The sequence below is a fragment of the Solanum dulcamara genome, chromosome 12 (genome assembly GCF_947179165.1).
Source record: "Solanum dulcamara chromosome 12, daSolDulc1.2, whole genome shotgun sequence".
NCBI classification, from domain to species: Eukaryota; Viridiplantae; Streptophyta; class Magnoliopsida; order Solanales; family Solanaceae; genus Solanum; species Solanum dulcamara.
Window position 1 is genome coordinate 64,720,975 of NC_077248.1, and position 21,470 is coordinate 64,742,444.

A 21,470-nucleotide genomic window follows, 5' to 3' on the forward strand; every position below is an offset into this window, starting at 1 on the left:
TTGATCTGCATGTGTGTTTGTTGTCTTGAATTTTATTGTGGAGATGCAATGTTCCTCTTCTCTTTTTTTTTCCTGTGTTTGTGCTCTTCTCCTTATCCTGTTGAATGATGAAGAGACCTGGTGATTTCTGATTCACAAATGCCTTCCTTGACATTGATACAAATAGGTATAGTGTGTATCCCTTTGATTGAGTACCCTTGATACTAATACCTCAAAGTAGACCCACCCTATCTCCATTTGTTCTCCGTCATTATTGTTCTTTTTGTACCAGTAACTGATTTGTTGTTGTTCAGGTGTTTTGTTGCCCCTTTTCTGTGTTGTTTGGACTTTTTTGTGTGTACCTGCAAAATAAACAAACAGTTAGTGAAGAAACCAATCATTCTCCTCCTCCTGGATTTGTTTTTCTTCTAGTGTCCCTTTTTTCTTTTTCGTCCCTCTCCTTTAGCATCTCTTAATTCTTAGATAAAGAATTTGACTCTTGTCACTATTTAGAATTCTTCTCATCTCCACTTTCAACTCCTCAAACATGTAACACTGTAGGGGACCTTCATCTAAGGCATAATTTGCTAGTGCATCAGCTAATTTATTAGCTTTTCTTAGGGTATGTTTGAAAGTAACATCCAAATCCTTCTTATATTCCTCCACCTCTTCTATCCAAACTGCAATATTCCATGGAGGTTTCCATTCTCCAATCAAAATATTTTGAATAGTTTGGGAATCTGTCTGAAAAATGATGTTATTTAATCCCTGTTGCTTACAGTATTTCAAGGCTTCCAACAGAGCCACAATTTCTGCTTCTATATTGGTGGCATAACCAATTTCCTCAGCCTTAGCATATATTAGATTCCCTTCTGCATTTCTCAGATAAAAACGATAGGCACTCCTCCCTGGGTTACCTCTAGAAGCATCATCTGTGTTGCAAGTATACCAACCAAGTGGGGGTAAATTCCATCTAACTTGTGTTACCTTCACTCTTGCCTTGCCTCCCTCTAGCATTTGTATCAGATTTTTCCATTCAGCAGAGATAGTTTTAATTGATGGATTTCTGTATAGTACTAGTCTTTGAATAGAAATTAAGACTAGATAAATAACTGGACTATTAATCTTCATATGCCCATGCTTAATACCATTTCTTCTCTTCCAAAGTTTCCACATTATAATTGATGGCACTGCAGCATATACTTGTTTCAATCTATTTGTTACTGGTGCCTTCCACCAGTTCACAATTAACTGTTATAGTTGTACCCCCTCCATGTTTATTCCTGCAGCCTTGCAAAAAAAGGACCAAGTACTTTTAGCTGTATCTGATGTTAGGAAAAGATGGTGCATAGTTTCCTCTCTAGAATTTATACAACACCAACACTTTGACCCTAAATTAAAGTTCATCTTCTTTAAAACATCATCAGTAAGAATTTTGCATTTCCAGCATCTCCACAGAAAGAAGAAAATTTTAAAAGGCAACCCTTTTATCCACATGAACCTATAAATGTCTAGTTGTGGTCCCCTTAACCTAACAAAATCCAAGTTAATTTAATAGTAAATTATCCACTTGTGTCTAGTATCCACCATGGTCTATCAAGGTCTCTTTCTTCCTTGGGTATGGTTACATTCTGTGTTCTATGGTCAACAATGTCTTTAGAAAGTACTTTCATCAATTTTTTCTTATTCCACCTCCCCTGTACTACCATTTCTTTGACATTGTGAATTCTTGCATCATACGTATTCCCTGAATTTACATAGTATAAAGCTCCCAATCCAGTCCAATTATCAAATCAGAAAAGTGAGTTCCCTTTCCTAACTTTCCACTAAATTTGATGTTCTATTAAGTCTCTGGCTTCTAGCATTCTTTTCCAAGTTTGTGACCCTTGTTTCCATTGCACCAGTATAGCATTTTCTTTCCTACAATACTTGTTGGTCATATATTCACTCCACAAGGTAGGTTTTGTCCTGAAGTTCCACCAGAGTTTGCAAAAGAGTGCTAATGCCACATCATGTAATGATCTAAAACCTAGACCTCCTTCACTAGTAGGAACACACACCTTCTTCCAAGCCACCCAATGTCTACTCTTTTCCCCAATAGTATTGCTCCAAAAAAACTGGGCAAGCATCTTGTGTATATGTCTGATGATTCCAATAAGGGGGTTAACCGCTGATAACATGTGTATTGGCATGCTTTGAAGTACATATTTAATAAGAATTGCCCTTCCTCCAAAAGATAACATTTTACCCTTCCATCCTTGTAATCTATTCATGATTTTAAGAGTCAAAGTATTAAAGAATTCATTCTTTCTCCTACAATGATAGATAGGACAGCCAAAGTACATGAAAGAAAAATCTTTTCTCTTAATGCCAGTTACAATCTCAACTGTGATACTGATGTCTCCTAAAACTTTCTTATGCATATAAACAACACTTTTGTCCATATTAATCTTCTGACCAAACGTCTGCTCATAATTTCTCAAGATCCTCATTATTTTTTTGCAAAGACACCACATCTGCTGAAGTAAAGATGATCATGTCATCAGCATATGCAAGATGATTTATTTTTGGACTCCACTTAGGCATACCAAAACCTTTAAACTGAATATTTTGATGAAGTGCATTTAAACTCCTTGTTAGGACTTCTGCTGCTATTATGAATAAAGTAGGGAAAAAAGGGTCCCCTTGCTTTACTCCTCTGGTAGATTGGAAAAATCCTTGTTGTTGCCCATTAACCAAAACAGAGTACCAGTTATTGCTAACAATCCTATAGACCATGTCTATACTCTTTTCTGAAAATCCCATCTGTCTAAGTACCTTAGTTAAGAACACCCAAGATACCCTGTCATAGGCTTTTTCCATATCCAGCTTTAATATCACATTTGCATCTTTTGTTCTCAATCTTATATCTGAAATAATTTCTTGAGTCAATAGTATATTCTCCACAATACTTCTATTTTTGACAAAATCAGCTTTATTGAGAGATATAATATTAGATAGTTTAGAAACCAATCTCTCATGTATCAGTCTAGAAAAGATTTTGTTTACAAAATTGCTCAAACTAATTGATCTCATATCAGATAAGGTGTTAACCCTTTCTTTCTTTGGTATTAAGACCAAATTAGTATGAGTGACAAATCTGGACAGTTCTGCACCGCAAAAAAAAGCCTTCATCATATTGATAACATCATCTCCAATGATTTTCCAGCAAGCTTGATAAAACACACCTGTAAAACCATCAGGTCCTCCTGCACTTACCCTATTTAGTTGGAAAACCACTTTCTTCACCTCTTCTTTAGTAGGTTCTGCTTCAAAACTCAAGTTATCTTCTTCAGAGATCATTATGGGTAAATAATTTAGAATTTCATAATCTTTTGGATCTTCTTCCTTTGTAAACTGATTCGTGTAAAATTTGATAGCTTCAGCAATTATTCCCCCTTCTTCTTCTATCCAGTTCCTATCTTCCCTTTGAATTCTTCTTATTTGCATTCTTTTCCTTCTCCCTTGTACATGAGAATGGAAGAATTTTGTATTTCTATCCCCATCCTGAAATCACTGCATCCCAGCTTTCTGTTTCCAGAATTCTTCCTTTAGATGTAAATATTTATTTAAATCAGCCTCCACTTTATGCAATTTCTGTCTGTTAGTAGAAGTTGGAAAATTTTGAAACTGATTTTCCTTTATTTTTATAATCTCTTCAAGAGTTTCAATTTCATGAAAAATGTTCCCAAAAGTTGCTTTACTCCATTGTACCAAAGTTGCTTTCACTTTTTTCAATTTATGATGAAAAAGTATGAAAGGGTTTGCCATAAATTCAGTTGTCCAATTTTGTCTAATTCTCTCCATAAAACCTTCCTGTTTTACCCAAAAATTCAAAAACTTAAAAGGTTTTTTGATGCTTCTATTGTCTCCTGTGTGAGAGATTAACATATGAGCATGATCTGAACCACTCCTGATCAGATGTTTGATATCAACACTAGAGTATTTTATTTGTAACAGTTGATTACCCGAACATCTATCCAATCTTTTGAAAATGCAATCCTCACCATTTTGGCCATTCCACCAAGTAAATTTGCTGCCTCTAAACCCCAAATTTGATATTCCACAATTATGAATGCAGCCCCTGAAATCCATAATTTCATTGATGATTATTGGAAGACCTCCATATTTCTCCTCTTCTGAAGTTATTTCATTAAAGTCACCCCCAATCATCCATGGAATATTAACTGAGGTAGATAAATCCTCCAATGAGTCCAACAAATTCAATCTTTCATTTTGAGTACACTTTGCATACACTAGTGTTACTAGCATCTCCTCTTGACTTCCTCTAATCTTTAAATTTATGGTTAAATGTTGTTGATGATCCATTATTATATGATAGTCAAAAATATCTTTCACAAAAACCCAAATCTTACCAGATATGTTAGCCATGGCATGTTCTATACCCAGTCTTCTCCTATATTCCTCTATCTTGTTTGAATCTTGAAAAGGCTCCATTAAACCTATAAATCCAAACTAGTGTCTTTGATTCATTTTTATCAACCTTGTAAAAGCTTCCTTGGTATTGACTGACCTAATATTCCATATAAGAGCATTCATCATGGTTTATTAAGTTTATTAATCTGCCTTTTAGTATGGACTCCACTCCTAGGTGGAATCACTTCTATCTCTTGATATCTTTCTTTTTTCTTTTCCTCCTTTTTTTAGAGATGCTTTGGAGAGATGTCTCCTGCTCTAATGGTTGTTTCAAAATTATGCTCTAAGGTGTGTTCATCAAGGTCTATATTTCTCCTTTCCATATTCAGTTTTGATATTATTGATATGCTATATTCATGTTGCACCATATCGAGCTCTTGATTTTCCTTCTCCTATTCTGTTCTTTCTTTATTTTCTTGATTACTCTCCTCATTTTCCATGTTGTTTGTATTATTATTTCTTTCTTGCTGATCTTCTATCTGTCTCTCTACCTCCCACCAGGTTTGATTTTCTTGTGAAATCAAGTCTTTGCTATGACTATTGTTTTCCCTTCCTTGCCCTATTTGATTTAAATCTGGAGTCTGAAATTTCACCATGTTATCTTGTGCTTCAGATACTGTTTGTCCCCCTCTGCTTGTGGTTGTTGTCTTGCTGTTGTTTACGCTGGAATGATTTGTGCTCTTGTTCTTCTGGATATCTCCTGCTCTTGAAGATTTGATGTTACGGATTTTGATTGGAGATTTCTGCATGGTGTATGTATGTGAGGTTCCTCAGGTAAGATGCCTTCCATTCTAGTTCTTATATTGCTGTTGTGGTTCTCATCTTCAGCTATGCTGCTGTCTCCTTGTGATTGTGATGTACCAGTTGTGTTATTATTTGTGTCTTTTGTTATCCTTTTATTAGTATAGAAGCTCTTCTCAATTCATGTTCTAGTATCTTCTTGTGGCATAATTCATAGGATAAAAGTTTTTTTTTTTTTTTTAATAATTAACTTATTTTTACTACCTGATGCTAAACGTGACACTGTAATTACATTATAACAAACATACATATCGTTATAACTACTATAATGTGTAATAGCTAGGAGGTGTAGGCTGTTAATTATATGTATTGACACCCAATTTTAACCCTCCGCAATGTAAATCAATTCAACTCCACACTATCACAATTTTCTAGCACCTACCCAACGTAGCAAGAAAATGATTAATTGACAATCCATCACCCTTTGTTTCCCTTCATATATATTATACTAATTTACGTGCTAAATAATGATTCATGTCAATTTCATGAAGGGAAAAAGCAAATTTATTTGTTTAAGAAAGTTTGTCCATATTCAGAGAACATGAATTAAACTTTATTGGACAAATTCCTAGACATGGTAAATTAGGATGCTTTTGCTCTTTTTCATAATGGAAGTCTACTCATGTCTCAACTTGCTTGTCTTCCTAATAATAAAATAAACTACAATAGCAACATTCCTCAAGGCCACCTACTGCAAACCAAATTTTCGGATTCACTTAAACCCAATTCCATTTTCACTCGAGAAGAACACAAAAAGACCTCCAACGCGTGCACACCCAAAAAATACCTACGACAAGTATACCCGCATACTCGCAACAACACATACAGATGTGTGCGTGTGCTCATGCCGCGCGCACTGTCCCATCTTCTTCCTCGAGCACACCCGATAAACAGGATATTCGAGGGATGGCTCCTCTGGTTTTTGGAAGGGAGATATAAGTTTAGGAATAGAGAGTTAGAGGGAGAGGGGGAAGAAATTTTAGAACAGCGAAAATTTAGAAAAAAACTAAGGGCGAGAACTGAAAATTTTGTTCGTTATTCTCTGCTTCTCGAGTTGAAATTGTGGTGGCAGAAGTTTGGACACGACTGCTGGTTCTCATCTCAGTTCCTGCTCCAAAAGAGGTAACCCCTTTTGCTCTCTTCATAGCATTTTTGTTTTTCTTCTTATTCATTTTCTCGTTTGGCATGATATTTTTTATTTTGTGAAGCTCTTTGCTGGGTGATTATGTTGATGTTGTTCGTTGAAAACTTTCTGGTTTAGTTTAACATTATGATTTAGTTCTTTTTTCTGAAAATGAAGTTGACCTTATTGTTGATAAAGTTGAAGAAGCAATGGCCAAATATATCCTGTTTGGATTACTTAAACATGTTGCGAAGATTGGGATGATAACTATTTAAGCACATGTTTACTGTGAACCTTTTGATAGCTAAGTTGTGATTGTTCTTAGTTATTGTACTGCTAAACTTATTAAATAATTTACTCTTTATAATGAAATTTGAAGTGGGCTTGAAATATGGTATTTGACAATGTTAGCTATGTGCTTGAACCATTTTACTATTACAAAGTGTTAATACTTCTCTCATGGGATTAATTGATCAAGTATCGTTTACACCATACTATATTCGAATGTATTGAGTGGTTTAGTGATTTTTTTTTTCATTTTCTTAAAATGTCTTAGAATAATTTTATATCATGTTACTTAGCAAATGTGATTTGATTTTGTTACATGTGATGTCGTCCGAGTCCTTGTGTACTTTATCCTTTTCTATGCATTTTCGGGATTAACCATGGAGGTTCAATTCTCATCATCGAGTCAAGCTCGTCATTTGAAAGCACAAATACAAGTGTTGAGGATTGAAATTGGGCTCTGCACAATTGATTACTAGATATACAGGTGGAAATACACTGATATACAGTGCATATACAATAGTGATATATATGAGATGGGCCAAAAATTCATTTCAAAAGTTCTGCAGCTTATTTTGAGACAAATGGGCCAAAGCCTATCTATTTTGGGGCATTTATTTTAGTTAGTTTTAGGACAGGTTCGAATTAGGTTGAAAAAGCCCAAAAATGCAGGTGGCCCAACAATAACTTACTCCAGGCGTATAAAAACTAAGTGTTGGGCCAAATTTTTATTATTTTTATTCATTTTTATTTAAATTTATGTTTGTTTATATTTGCGTAGAAATTGATTAGTTTGGTTTAACTTAATTGAACTCCCCTAAGAGAGAACCATTTTTTTCTGTTAATTTATTCTTTAAAAATGATTTCATTTAAGTGTTTTGTTTTACTTAGATATTTCAACAAATATAAATTTATTTCCAAATCATGTTAAGGATTTTTTTTAAGTTGATGTTCTTTCAAATCGTTGAGTTTAAAATGTCTTTCTCTAAATTGATTTTTTCCTAAATAACTCAAATGATTTTCCTTATTTAATCAAAATATTAGTCACCTTTAATTTAGTTAAAATACATTAGATCTACTACTTTTCTTTAAACATATTTAAAATTCATTTGCTTAGTCATTTAATAGATTATATTTTCTTGATAAATTATTTCAAGTTTATTTATTTCTCAAATAAATATATCTATCTTTACTACTTATAAGTAATTTTTTTAAAGTTAGTCAAATAATTTTCAAATCGCCGGATAACCGCACGTTAGCGGTCATTTTGAGTGTTAACACCTTCTTAAAGTGGAAATTTGAATTCTTACCCATCTTCTCTAAATTTTTAATACTTAAAATCTGTTAGGGTTTTTTAAATTAATTTTTTTTTTTATTTTTTTTAAAAATTAAGTGGCGACTCCTCTTTTACTAAAATTATTTTTTTTTTTATAAAGTTGAAGTTAATTTTGAACCCCGTCTGTTTTTTGACATAACAATATGGTGGTTTCTAAACACACTCTAAATAATAGGGAGGAAAGAATGTCCATTGCACAAAAGTTTAGGAATAAGACAATTAAACCTTTGATTCAAATTGAGGAAAGAACATGATCTTCAACTTGTGTATATATTTGTAAAGAGGTCCATAACCAATCTCCCTATAAATTATTGATGTTGTTTTACTTCTCTTTTCTGTTTTTTGTTTTGCAACTTCTTGTGAATATTGATAGCATCATCAAAGAGTTGGGACATAGTGAGAATACAAAGTACATAGAAATGGGATACGAGCAATGACTAGAAAGTTTGAGAGGTTGTCCAAGCCTATCCTTAGGGCGGAGCTAGAGGGATGGAAGAGTTTCATCCAAACCCCCTTTGTCTGAAAATTACACAATATACAAGGTGACAAATACATTTTATGTTCTACAACAGATATTGCACCCCCTTAGTGAAAATCATGTCTCCGTGCTATCCAGCTTACCTGTTTCATTCATGTGCACCAGATCAAAGGATGAGTAAAGGCAAAATTGCATGCAAATATGATAAAAATAACACTATCCTATCACAAACATATATACAACCAGAGATGGAGTGAAGATTTCACTAAGGGTGGTCAAAATATAAAGAATACACCAACGAAAAAGTCTAGGGAATTCACCATATGCATAAATTTTTTTACCTATCTACACATTGTAATTTTCCAGCAAACCTTGGACAAACGTGGTTCCACCACTCTTCAATACGTAGGTCCGCTATTGTATCATCCCAAAAGAAACAAAGTTGATGAATCATTCTCGGAAAAGATTGACTTTTCTGGGAGAAAAAAAAAGGTTTTGCATCACCAATGCGACCTAAATAACTCTTGATATCCTCAGCAGTCACAAAAGAATAAGAAGTTTAGAAGTTGAAACCTCTGCATTAGCCTCCTTGCTTGTCGAGGGGGCGCGCCCAATTTCAAACAAATGCAGGCAGCCTTAGGGTTCAACTGCAACACAATAACTGTTACTCTACAGTTTTTAGACCACGATGCAGAAATATACTAAGGTTAGACTTTAGATAGAGCAAAAAAGTTACTATGGGATGGTATCAGTTGATCTTTGCGGTTTACACAAAAGAAATTTTTATCCAACCCACAAGAGAATTTAATGAAAGAATATCAAACTCACAGTTATGGAATTTGTGGATCCGTACCACAAGATCATCATTTCCCATACTAATTTGTTCTTCTCGAATCCTATTAGCCGAGTCGTCAGCAGAAGAGCTACAGTGATACAATTCAATGAACTGCAGTGTAGGTATTTACGCTACATCATCAGGAATCTCATACAAGCAACAACAGTTCTTCAGAACAAGACTCTCAAGCTTAGGGAATTGAATTGAACTGGCTTTCCAATGGATAAGATCAGTCCCATCCAACAGTAGGAATTTTAGCCGCTGAAAATGTTCTTCAGTTGGCTCCCATTCTGATCCTTGGAAAGCATAATACTTGAGCTTGAGCACCTCAAGTTTGGGTAGCTTGCACAGTATAGCCATTTGGTTCCATGGCAATTGGCATCCCCGCAATGTCAATTTCTTGAGGGTTGGTGGGAAAACATCACATTGTTTAAGTATCCATGGTTTGATAAAGAAACACTTAAGTCTTTCAAGGTGCTCCAACAGAACCAGCTGCTTGAGATTTCCAGACATTTGTTCAGCCGTCAAGCACTCTTGTTTATGTTCGCGAATCCCTAACTTCATCAGGTTGGGCATGTCTTTGAAGAAGCGCCTTTTAATACTACCAAAGGTAATGTAAGAGAGAGTTTGTAGCTTGGTTAATGCAAGATTAGAGCGACTAGACTGGCCCAGACGATAAGAAAAGGTTAGCAGTTTGGTTAATGAAAGTTTAGAGTGACTAGACCTGCCCTGATAATCTTTTTGTTCAGGTTGAACTTCAGGAAAGTAGCAGTATTTCCTGAAATAGAGATGCCTTAATTGTTTAGTCTTCCATATCTCTGCCGGCAAACAAATACTATCCTGGTGATTGTAACGAATTAGCGTCTGAAGACACAGGAGATTGCACACTGATCGAGGGAGAACACTAAAATTGGCAAGAGCAAGATACCTCAGCGTAGATAATTGCCATATTTCTGATGGTAGATGGTCAAATGGCTGAAAGCATATATCCAATACTGTTAACCATTTGAAGTTAGTAAAAGTGATAAACGAATCGACCTGAGAACAGGATCCAGGAGTTCCATCTCTTCCAAAACAAATAAAGGAACTAGCATCAGGAAGTGACGAAGGTTCACCAAAAGATATTTCTCTAAAGATCTCAATGGGGACTCTGCGGAAATTGAAAATGATGCGATGCTCAAAAGATGCCACTGGTGGAGAAAGAATTACATTTGATTTAGTAAAGTAGATTGATCTCTCCTTCCATGCTTCTCGTATGATTAAATCATGCAACAGATCATGAACCTCACATGTTTTGACCATGCCACTTGAGGTCCTTTTCTTAACCAAAATTAGACTTCTATCTATAAGATCTCTTAAGTATCCCTCAGCAACTTCTTCAAAGTCCCTTTCAGGTGTGCAGTTTACAAATTTCGCAGCAATCCAAAGCTTGATTAGTCTTGAAACACTAATTTCAAAATCTTTTGGGAAAACTCCCATATACAGGAAGCATGGCTTCAAGTGATGTGGCAAATGTTTATAACTCAAGGCAAGTAAGTCCAGGCATTCTTCTGTGTCCCTACTCACAATCAAACCAGTTTTATGTGCTATGTCTTCCCAACAGCTTTCTGTCTTGCTGATCTTGGAACAAAATCCAGCAACCACAACTATTGCTAGTGGTAGTCCTCGACATTTCTCGACTATTTGCTTTGTAGCATTCTCCAGTTCAAGGGGGCAAGTCTCCCTTCCAAACACCTTTAAATTAAACAACTTCAAGCTCTGTTCCACACTTAGGCACCGCATGTAATAAGGAGGGCTGCCTGAGCTAGCATAGATACCCACATTTGCTAGCCGACTAGTAAGTATGACACGGCTTCCATTTTTATCATCTGGAAAAGATCTTTTTATATCATCCCATGCATTGGTGTCCCACACATCATCCATTGCAATGAGATATCTCCTTCCTTTCAAACTTCTGTAAACTTGTTCTGCCAATTGCTCAGTACTCTTTAGGTAGGTGTTGTCATTGACCATTGAAAAACACCGCAAAATGCCCAACAACATTTCTCTATGTTGATGCATTTGAGATACAGTAATCCAAGCACGAATGTAGAAGTGATGCTCCATGTAAATATCATCATAAACTTGTCTAGCAAGAGTCGTTTTGCCAATTCCTCCCATGCCAACAATAGAGACGACATCTAGCTTGGAAGGAGGTCCTATAAGCCGAGATTTAATAGTCATTAAGTCATTATCAAGGTCTAACACAGTAGCTTGGAGATAAGGAGTGTATTCTGAATCACTCTCCACAGTATTCCATGTTGACAACGCATCAATGTCATTCGGACCATTCATAACCTTCATCAGATATTCCTTTATGCTATCAGAAGCTGCAGTCACTAACTCATCCTGGAACACTTTCAAACCTACTCGATTGAAATTAGGTGATCTCTTTTCCAATTCATATAAGTGGATACAGTCTAGAAGTTGAGGTACCAAATATTTAACCCGACTTTCCAAATGTTCCACTGCTTCTGGAGCATTTCTTTTCGACAAAGAGTCCTCCAGAAAAGCATGCCAGGTACTGACCACTCTGCATAGGAACCTAAAGTTCATGTCAAACAATGGGAACCTAGCCTGCAGGAACAGCATCTGCTGCAGTTTTTGTTGAAGAGACACGACGGCAGCGTGAGCCATTTCCCCTTTACCTCCCACAGATTGATTTTTCAATTTGTATGAGAAATTCTATGCTGCGCTTAAATTTGACTCTGCAAAAATTCCATTTAGATTGATTTCCGTTAGAGAAAATGAAAAGAGAAAAGGAGAAAAGAAAGATATAGGAGAATTAACTTGCATAATGTCACTATATTTATAATGACAAGAGCTAAATATCTCCATTAATGTAATTACAAGCAAGTAGACTCCAACAATGCGACATTTAAACTACCCCAACTGGAATCAATTGTTGACTTTTGAGAAAGAGAAGTCGAAAAATCAAACAAACAGCAAAAACCAAAACAATAACATACCAGTGTGATCCCATAAAGTGAGGTCTGTATAAAAAAAAAGTTTCTCAAAAAGAAAAGGTAAGTTAAAGCTACCTCATTCTGGCTTCTGAAGCTATGCATAACCCCTTGAATATCCCAGTCATTTTTTGACTAAACATTATAGATATCAGGCAAACACATTATGATGATGTACCACAATTATCCCAGTCTTATTTTTTTTTATTAGACTATTTTGAATTTGCGTCATATAGAGACAAATTAAGGGGAAGGACTTTATACCAATGCTCAAATTTGAAAGCTCATCAAACTCGAGATCTATAGTTAAGAGGGAGATCTCATTTATCTTACCACACTGTCTAAAGTATATTATGTCAGTAACTATTTTTGTTTTTCATTTATTAGTAGCATTAGCCCCTTTGATTTAGAAAAAAATAAATAGTGTTACAATAAGGTGTAACACGTAATTTTTGATCGAATTTGAGATATTACATAATTTTTAGTTCTTAAATATTTCTTTTATATCTAAATTAAATAGTTTGATTTTTATCTTATTTTAGTAAGTTTATTCTAAAAAAAGGGGGGGAATTTAAAAACTACAAAAATAGAGTCACATTTTAGTGTAAGTTTTATTTTATTACTTCAAAAGAAAAGAAAGTTTTTAAAAATATATATGTTTTATTTAAATTTAGGTTTAACAAATAAACTAGTTATTTTAATATTTTTTGTTAGTCACATTTTTATTTTTGGACTAGTCATTTAACTTTTCTATATTTTATTAGTATAAAATAATTGGTTATTATTATTATTATTATTATTTTATTGTTATAAAAAATAAAATAAATAAAATAAACAATCTTACTATCTCACATTCCATCTTTCTCCTAAAACATGCAAACCTTTTCCTAAAAAACCCTCAACCCCCCCCCCCCCCCACACGTTTTGTCCCTCTTTCTTTTCCTAAAAAATCTTAAACAAATCCTACTACCCCACATCCCATCTTTCCCCTAAAACATGCAAACCCCTTTTCCTAAAACTCTCTCCTTTTTCTTTTCTTTTTCCTATAAACCTCCACTAAACTCTCTCACCCTACTCACCATTATAATTTAACACACCATATCATTATATATACACTCAACACCTACACTACAAGAAAAAGACTCATCTGCACACATATAACCCAATACACTCCCTCCACTCACGGAGATTTTTTCCTCAACTTGCCTCACCTTTTGAACTCTATCAGACACTCACCAATACTCTCTCCTACATATATACCCTCTCACTATAATAAAAGACTATACAAAAAATAAAACGACAACAACACAAACTCACACACAACAACAAAAAAAGCCTCACTTCTCTCACCCGTTTTTGAACAACACACACAACAACACAATACTAAAACCAAAAAGCACCATCTGGAAAAAGAAAAAAGAACACCCGCACAATCAAAAAAAGGGAAAGGTCGAGTTCGAGGTTTGTTTTCATGGTTTCAAGTTTGTGGTTCCTGATTGTGGTCTTTTCTTCTCGTGAATTATTTTCACAAAAGGTAACACTTAATTTTTATTGTATGATATGATGTCACAAGTGTTTTATAAAGTCCGACTCCAATGTTATGAAGCTGCTCAAATTTTATGTGTGTTTAATTTTGATATTATAATATTAAAATATGTTTAAAATTTTATATCGTTAAACTTAAAATAATATTGATATGCCATATGATTATTAATTGTAAAGCTTATTTTATTGTGTATTTGTGTATATGTACCTATGTTAACTAAATAAATTTGAATGATATCTAATTAGGATTAAAACAAATGATAGAAAATACGAGTTTGTTTGGTTAAGTAATTAGACCATGGTTTAATGGGGGAAAATGGGATTGATATGGTTTTAGGCGTTTAAGTTGGTATGATTCTCAATTAATGGCATCGTTCGATTTCTCAAAAAAATTATTTATTTATTTATTTATTTGATAGCTTATTTTTATGTTCTTATTTTTATCGGGTCATTTAGAGCAAGTTTAGGTGTTAAAAATAATAGGCAAATATTAGGATCCATTAATTGTTATACAAGTTTTTTAAAAAAATTAAAATTTATTTCAATTAAGAATGTGGTTTTACATATTTTTTTGAAACACTTGAAATATTTCCAGTATGCGGTGACGCACCTTAACTAAATTGTTTCAATAATTAAAATTTTCTTTTATTTAAATTAAAATTTATAGACATAAAGTATAAGGTGTGATGTAATAGAGAGAAGAAAGCAACTATTCTTCTAGACCGTTGTGTGTCAAAACCAAGAATGCAGTTGTGCTTCTGGGTTGAGACCAATAAATTTAAACAAAAAATGCGAGCAAATCAGGGTTTGTAACCATATATCCAAAAAAAATAAGTTGAGTGCAAGTCGATAAAAGCGACGGTGCTAGAACCATGGGACTTGAGGGATGCCTCATACCTTCTCCTCGATCAACATAATTTTTTACCCGGTTTTTTATTTTTACGGACCAAAATAAAAAGTCATTTCCTTTTGATTAGAGATTCAAATAAGATTATTTGGAACATCAACACTCAATTTTAAGTGACGGTTCTGAAAAAATAAAATTATCCTTAATCAATACCGTCACTTCAATTGAAAAAATCGAGCGGAAAAAGGGGTGTGACATAAGGAAACAGATTTTGATTCTAAGAAGCAGCAAGAAAGAAGATAACAATCATTTTGTGTGTATATATATATATTCAGAGGTTGCAAATTAAGAATAAACATACCTTTAGTGATCAAAACACCAAGTAGAATCTGTAAGAAGGAGAAACAGTTGGAGAAGTCAAATGAATAATTAATCAATTTCCACACACACACCAAAAGAGATCACTTTCCAACTTGTCAAATATCTAGCCACACAATATTAGATTTATCATCTTTTTGACTTGAGCAATGCTGTGCAAGTCTTTCTCCTTTATTTTATTTTTGATAATTAAATTTTATTTTAAAATTTAAAAATATTTAATTATGTAATCACACCAAGAAAATGACAAAAATGGTCCCTAGTCTTCGGTAGTACGTTCAAAAGGTTCCTATTGTTATGAAAGAACAAGTGGATGTTCCACTTTCTAGTGGGATCACTAAAATAGCAAATTGCATTTTGTTTTTTTATTTTTTTTTCTCCACTTATTTTTTCCCCTCTACGTTTTCTCAGTGTTGTGCAACTGAACACACACTGATCTTCTAAACTCTATTTTTCTCTTACTCTTTCCTTCTTATTTTGATAAGTTAGTTTATTTTATAAATGTAACCATCCATTATGTCTTTTTGAGAAATAGAGTTTTTTATTTCATAAAAGACTCATTCCGTATTTTTTTATGAGTATTTTGGACTATTCGATAACCATAGTTATTTAGTTGAGAGGTAAATTTAAATAATTAATTTAATTAGTGAACTAAGTTGATAATTTATTTAACACTCTATACCAATTATTAAAGAAAAAAAATAGGATTTATTATTTTTGATATATAATTGAGTAGGAAAGAAAAAGAAGAAAATAAATAAAGATCTAGGTTTTGAGGCATAGCTCAAAACCAGTGCAACACCTGTCGTCGAACACGAAAGGGGAAAAAAACAATAGATTTGGCCTACAGGTAAAATCAAGATTTACTTAGCTTGAGTTTTATAACTTTAATTCTATGTAAGTTGTCCATGTGGGGACAAGTTAGTAATGTTTATATATTTGAAGGATTAGTGGTAAAGATAGTGATGAGGTAATCAATAGCTAATGATTACTGGTGTATGATATGAATTTAGGTCCTGCAAATTATTTACTTGGTGCGCCATTAGTTATAATCAGTTAGTTTCCGTTTCGAAATTTTATTCTTTTAGTTATCAAATTATGATCGAAGTTTTGATATATTGAGATAGATAATTAAATATTAGGTGCATTGTATTATATAAATAACATCAAATTTATGACATTTGAAAGAAACTAAGACTTAACCCTTGCTTAAGATTTAGGAATACGAGACTTGAGATATTAGTTATTATCAAAATTTAGGAATTTGATTGTAGATTTGGATGGGTTATTGAGTCTAGACTAGATACATAGTAATATGGGTGTCTACAGACTCGTATATTTATGAATATTATATATTTGATAGATTGAAAACGTTTTGAGGCATCGAACAAAGAAAAGACCTTGGCGGATTAGCTTGCTTGGCTTCGATTCTTCGGTTGAGGTAGGTTATGGTTTTATTCTATATCATAGATAGACTCTTAATAGTGATTGATATTCATTGAGTAATGTGTGAAGTTTACTACACATTTAATTATTGTGGTTTGGATGGTTGATATGTTGTTGTGATTAGTCTGAAATCTCGAGGCCATGAAATCCATAATCTTGAACTTACCCTATCAAAAATGGTACCTTGAATATAGAAGGCTTGATGAAATATTATTAATCAAGTGGAATGTAATAATTAAGAATGATAAAGTAATTATATCTGGATCGGGTGTCACAAGCCGACACGATATATTTGGATGGGGTGTCACATTTCGACATGGTATATTTGGATGGGGTGTCACATTCCGACATGGTATATTTGGATCGGGTGTCACATTCCGATACGGTATATATGGATCGGGTATCACATTTCGACACGATATATTTGGATTAGGTGTCACGTTCCGACACAATATATTTAGATCGAGTGTCACGTTCCGACACGGTATTATTGGATCGGGTGTCACGTTCTGATACGGTAATATTAAAGGAAAACAACTTTAAATGACTTAATGCTACCTAATCTCCAATAACTCATTTCCCAAAAGAGCGTGATGTGGAGGCTTGAGTCCTCATGTGTGATCTTGATATTGTTGACTGGTTATGTAATTGTTCATTGGTTGCCACCTGTTAAGTGTTGTTATTGATTTCCCGCTATTACTTTATGCATATTGATTTCTATTTTGAGTCGGCCAATGATACCTACTCAGTACATGTTGTTCTGTACTGATCCCTACTTGTATCTTTTTCTTATTTTATTTTGTGTAGTGCAGCTAGTGTTCCACCGATTTTGACTCGACCTCAGCTCTAGTAAGTCTACAGTTCATCGAATTGCAGGGTGAGCTATCCTTCTAGTTGGCGATGGAATCTCTTGTCATGTCATGGTGTCCTTAATTTTTGGACATATTTTGTTATTTATTTATTCTGGTGTTTGACATTTACAGACTTAGTTTTAGAATTTAGATGTCCTTAATGTGATGACTTTCAGATTTTGGGGAACGTTATATAATAGATTTTAGTGACTTTTGTTATTTCCGACTTTAATAAAATTGAGCTTCCGCATTATTGTTGTGGCTTATAAGTTGAATCGTTAATGTAAGTTGAGGTTTGTATCGTTGGTTCTCCCACCTAGAAGGTTAAGTGTGGGTACCGCTCATGGCCCAATTTGGATCGTGACAATAAAACGTTATCAGCACGAGCCTCCATCACTTTGAGCAATTTTAACAAGGCAACAAAAGGGTAAAAATTTTATTTTCTTAAAATATCGAATATCTCTAAACTTGAATTTATTGTTCTTAATATATCTAGAAAAGGCTACTCATCATGAGCATTAGATGCCGAAATACACCTAGAATCGATGGGTCTGACATACACCATCAAAGATGACTATGACATCTAGTCAAGACCGTGTCAAAGCCATGATATTTCGCCGTCACCATCTTGACGAGGGATTAAAATTACAGAATCTCACGTTAAAAGACCCCCTTAAATTGTGGAAGAATCTAAAAGAAAGATATGACCACCTGAATTTGGTCATCCTTCCACAGACATATCATGATTGGCTTAATCTGAGATTAATGAATTTTAAAAATATAACTGAATATAATTCTACCTTATTTAGAATTATAGCACAGTTAAATTTATGCGGAGAGAAAATCACTGAGCAAGACAAACTTGAAAAAAATATACTCCACATTTTCACCCGCAAATATGCTCCTGCAGAAGTAATATCGCGAAAAAGATTTTAAAAAAATTATAAATTACTTTATCACATTCTTATTGTTGAACGCCACAACGAACTGTTAATGAAAAATCATAATGGTCAGCCCATTGGTTATTTGTCACTCCCTGATGTGAATCAGACAAACTATAACCAACGAAAAAAAGGTCATGGCCCCAGTCGTGGTCGAAGAAGAAATTATAATCATGATGTTAGGCCGGCACCGAAAAATGATCGACAATATAAAAAGAAGAGTGAAAAACCAGAAGCTATACCAAAGAAAAATTCAGAAAGTATATGTCATAGATATGGAAGTATATGACATTGGTCACGAACCTGTCGGTCATCAAAATGTCTGGTTCATCATCAGGCATCCTTGAAGAGGACAGAAAATAATCTAGAGACAAACATTATCTCTGAAGATAATATTGAGCCTATACATCTTGATGTAACTGATTTCTTTAATTTTTTTAGAAGAAAATATGAATATTGATAAGCCTAATAGTATTTAAATAAATTTTCTTTTATTTGTTTGTACTAAATAATATGTTTGTATTTTTCTAATCTATATAAATAAATAAAATTTGTATAATGAACCATGTTTAATTATAATATTTACTTTATTTTTTTTGAAGAAAAATATGGATATGCCTCAAATTTTATTTGGATCAATAATCAATCACGAGGTATTTTTATAATTGATAGTGGAACGACTCATGCCATTTTTAAAGATGAGAAATATTTTTCCTACTTGCTTAGAAGAAAAGCAAATGTTACTACAATTTCTGGTAATTCAAAAATAATTAAAGGCTCCGAAAGAGCTACTATATTTTTGCCTAAGGAGACAAAGATTGTCATAGAAGATACGCTATTCTCTTCTAAATCTCCAAGAAACTTGTTAAGTTTTAAAGATATCCGCAGAAATGGATATAATGTTGAGACACTAAATTAAATGAATATTGAATACCTTGATATAACCAAGAGGGTCTCAGGCTAGAAATATACTTTGAAAAAATTACCAACTTTGTCGTTTGACCTATATTATGCAAAAATTAGTGCAATTGAAGCACATTTGATCGTAAATCAGACGTTTACTGATCCAAATACATTTATGTTATGGCATGATCAAATAGGTCATCCTGGATCAATAATGATAAGATGAATTCTTGAAAATTCAACTGGATATCCATTAAAGAACCTGAAGATTCTTACAAATGATAAATTTTCATGTGCTGCTTGTTATCAAGGCAAATTAATTGCCAGACCATCATGCCTGAAGGTTGGCATCGAATCTCCTGGCTTTTTAGAGCGTATACATGGGGATATATATGGACCTATTCATCCATCTAGTGGATTGTTTAGATATTTTATGGTCCTAATAGATGCATCATCTAGATGGTCTCAAGTGTGCCTCTTATCATCTCGCAACCTGGCATTTGCGAAGTTGTTAGCACAAATAATAAAATTAAGGGCGCAATTCTCAGATTATCCAATTAAGGTTATTCGCCTTGATAATGATGGAGAATTTACATTCCAAGCTTTTGATGATTATTGTTTATCAATTAGGATAAAAATTGAACATTTTGTTGTATGCTCATACTCAAAATGGCCTTGTAGAGTCATTTATAAAGTGCCTACAATTGATAGCAAGACCTCTACTAATGAAAACAAAATTGCCAATTACTGTTTGGGGTCATGCTATCTTACATGCAACAGCACTTGTACGTCTCAGACCGATAAATTATAATAAATACTCTCCGTCACAATTAGTATTTGGTCATGAGTCAAATATAGCCCATCTATGAATTTTTTGTTGTGCGGTATACATGCCTGTAGCACAAGCACAACGTACAAAGATGAGCCCTCAATAAAGGTTGGACATATATGTTGGGTTTGACTCACCCTCCAAAATTCGTTACATTGAACCGTTGACAAGAGACTTATTTACTGCTCGATTTGCAGATTGTTGGTTTGATGAAACAATATTTACATAATTAGGGGGAGAGAAAAAGGAACCCGAAAGATAAATTACGTGAAAAGTTTCATCACTATTTCGTTTTGATCCACGTACCCGCACATGTGAGCAGGAGGTCCAAAAGATCATCCACTTACAGAAAATAGCAAATCAAATATCAGATGCATTTACTGACTTGCAATGGATAACTAAGTCACATATCCCTGCAGTGAATGTGCCTGTCCGGATTGATGTCCCAAAAGGACCATCTACTAGTATCATAGCTTCTGAATCTCAAACACGCTGGTAGATCATTGGATTCAAAGGATAAAAATCCTTGAAAGAGAAGCGTGAGAAAATAATAAAGATGATAATACAAAAGAACCTCCTAAAGAAGGTCAAGATTTGAGCAATCCTGATATTCCTGACGAAAACAGTGAACCCGAGACTTAAGTGAATGAAGAACTTTCAATAAGTTCTATCGATGATGAGATGGATTTAGATCGATCAAAAATCACGATTGATAATATTTTTGCATATAATGTTGCACTTAACCTCATGCAAGATAGTGAAAGTTTTGAGCCTAAATCCGTCGAAGAATGTTGAAGTAGATGTGATTGGCCAGAATGACAAAAGGCAATTCAATCAGAATTAGACTCACTTGGTAAACGTGAGGTTTTTGGACTTGTAGTCCAAACCCCTGAAGATGTAAAACCAGTTGGTTATAAATGAATTTTTGTGTGAAAATAAAATGAGAGAAATGAAATTGTAAGATACAAGGCACGCCTTGTTGCACAAGGATTCTCTCAAAGACCCGGGGTCAACTATGAGGAAACATATTCACCTGTTATGGATGGAATAACTTTTCGATATCTCATTAGTCTAGCTGTACATAAAAATCTTGAAATACATCTAATGGATCTAGTTACAGCTTATATTTATGGTTCACTTGATAATGAAATTTATATGAAAATCTAGAAGGATTAAAATTGTCTGAAGCATGTACTAAGTCTCGGGAGATGTACTCAATCAAATTGCAAAGATCATTATATGGTCTGAAACAATCAGGGCATATGTGGTATAAGTACTTGGTAAATAAAGGTTATATAAATGATGTCATTTTTCCATGTGTTTTTATTAAGAAAACGGAATCAGAGTTTGTTATATCCGCATTTATGTTGATGACATAAATCTCATTGGAACTCCTGAAGAGGTCCAAAAGGCGA

General features: G+C 33.8%; 1 protein-coding gene across 1 annotated transcript; it reads right to left on the reverse strand.

Moving 5' to 3' along the window:
* Positions 1–8,445: 8,445 nt before the first annotated feature.
* LOC129877607 (putative late blight resistance protein homolog R1A-10) lies at positions 8,446–15,183 on the reverse strand. The gene is made up of 5 exons (XM_055953132.1): positions 15,069–15,183; positions 9,307–12,060; positions 9,052–9,125; positions 8,820–8,953; positions 8,446–8,621 (listed from the first exon to the last, which is right to left on the reverse strand). Exon 2 carries the CDS (start codon positions 11,987–11,989, stop codon positions 9,440–9,442), a length of 2,550 nt encoding a protein of 849 aa, XP_055809107.1. The 5' UTR covers positions 11,990–12,060; positions 15,069–15,183; the 3' UTR covers positions 8,446–8,621; positions 8,820–8,953; positions 9,052–9,125; positions 9,307–9,439.
* Between the last annotated feature and the right edge of the window lie 6,287 nt (positions 15,184–21,470).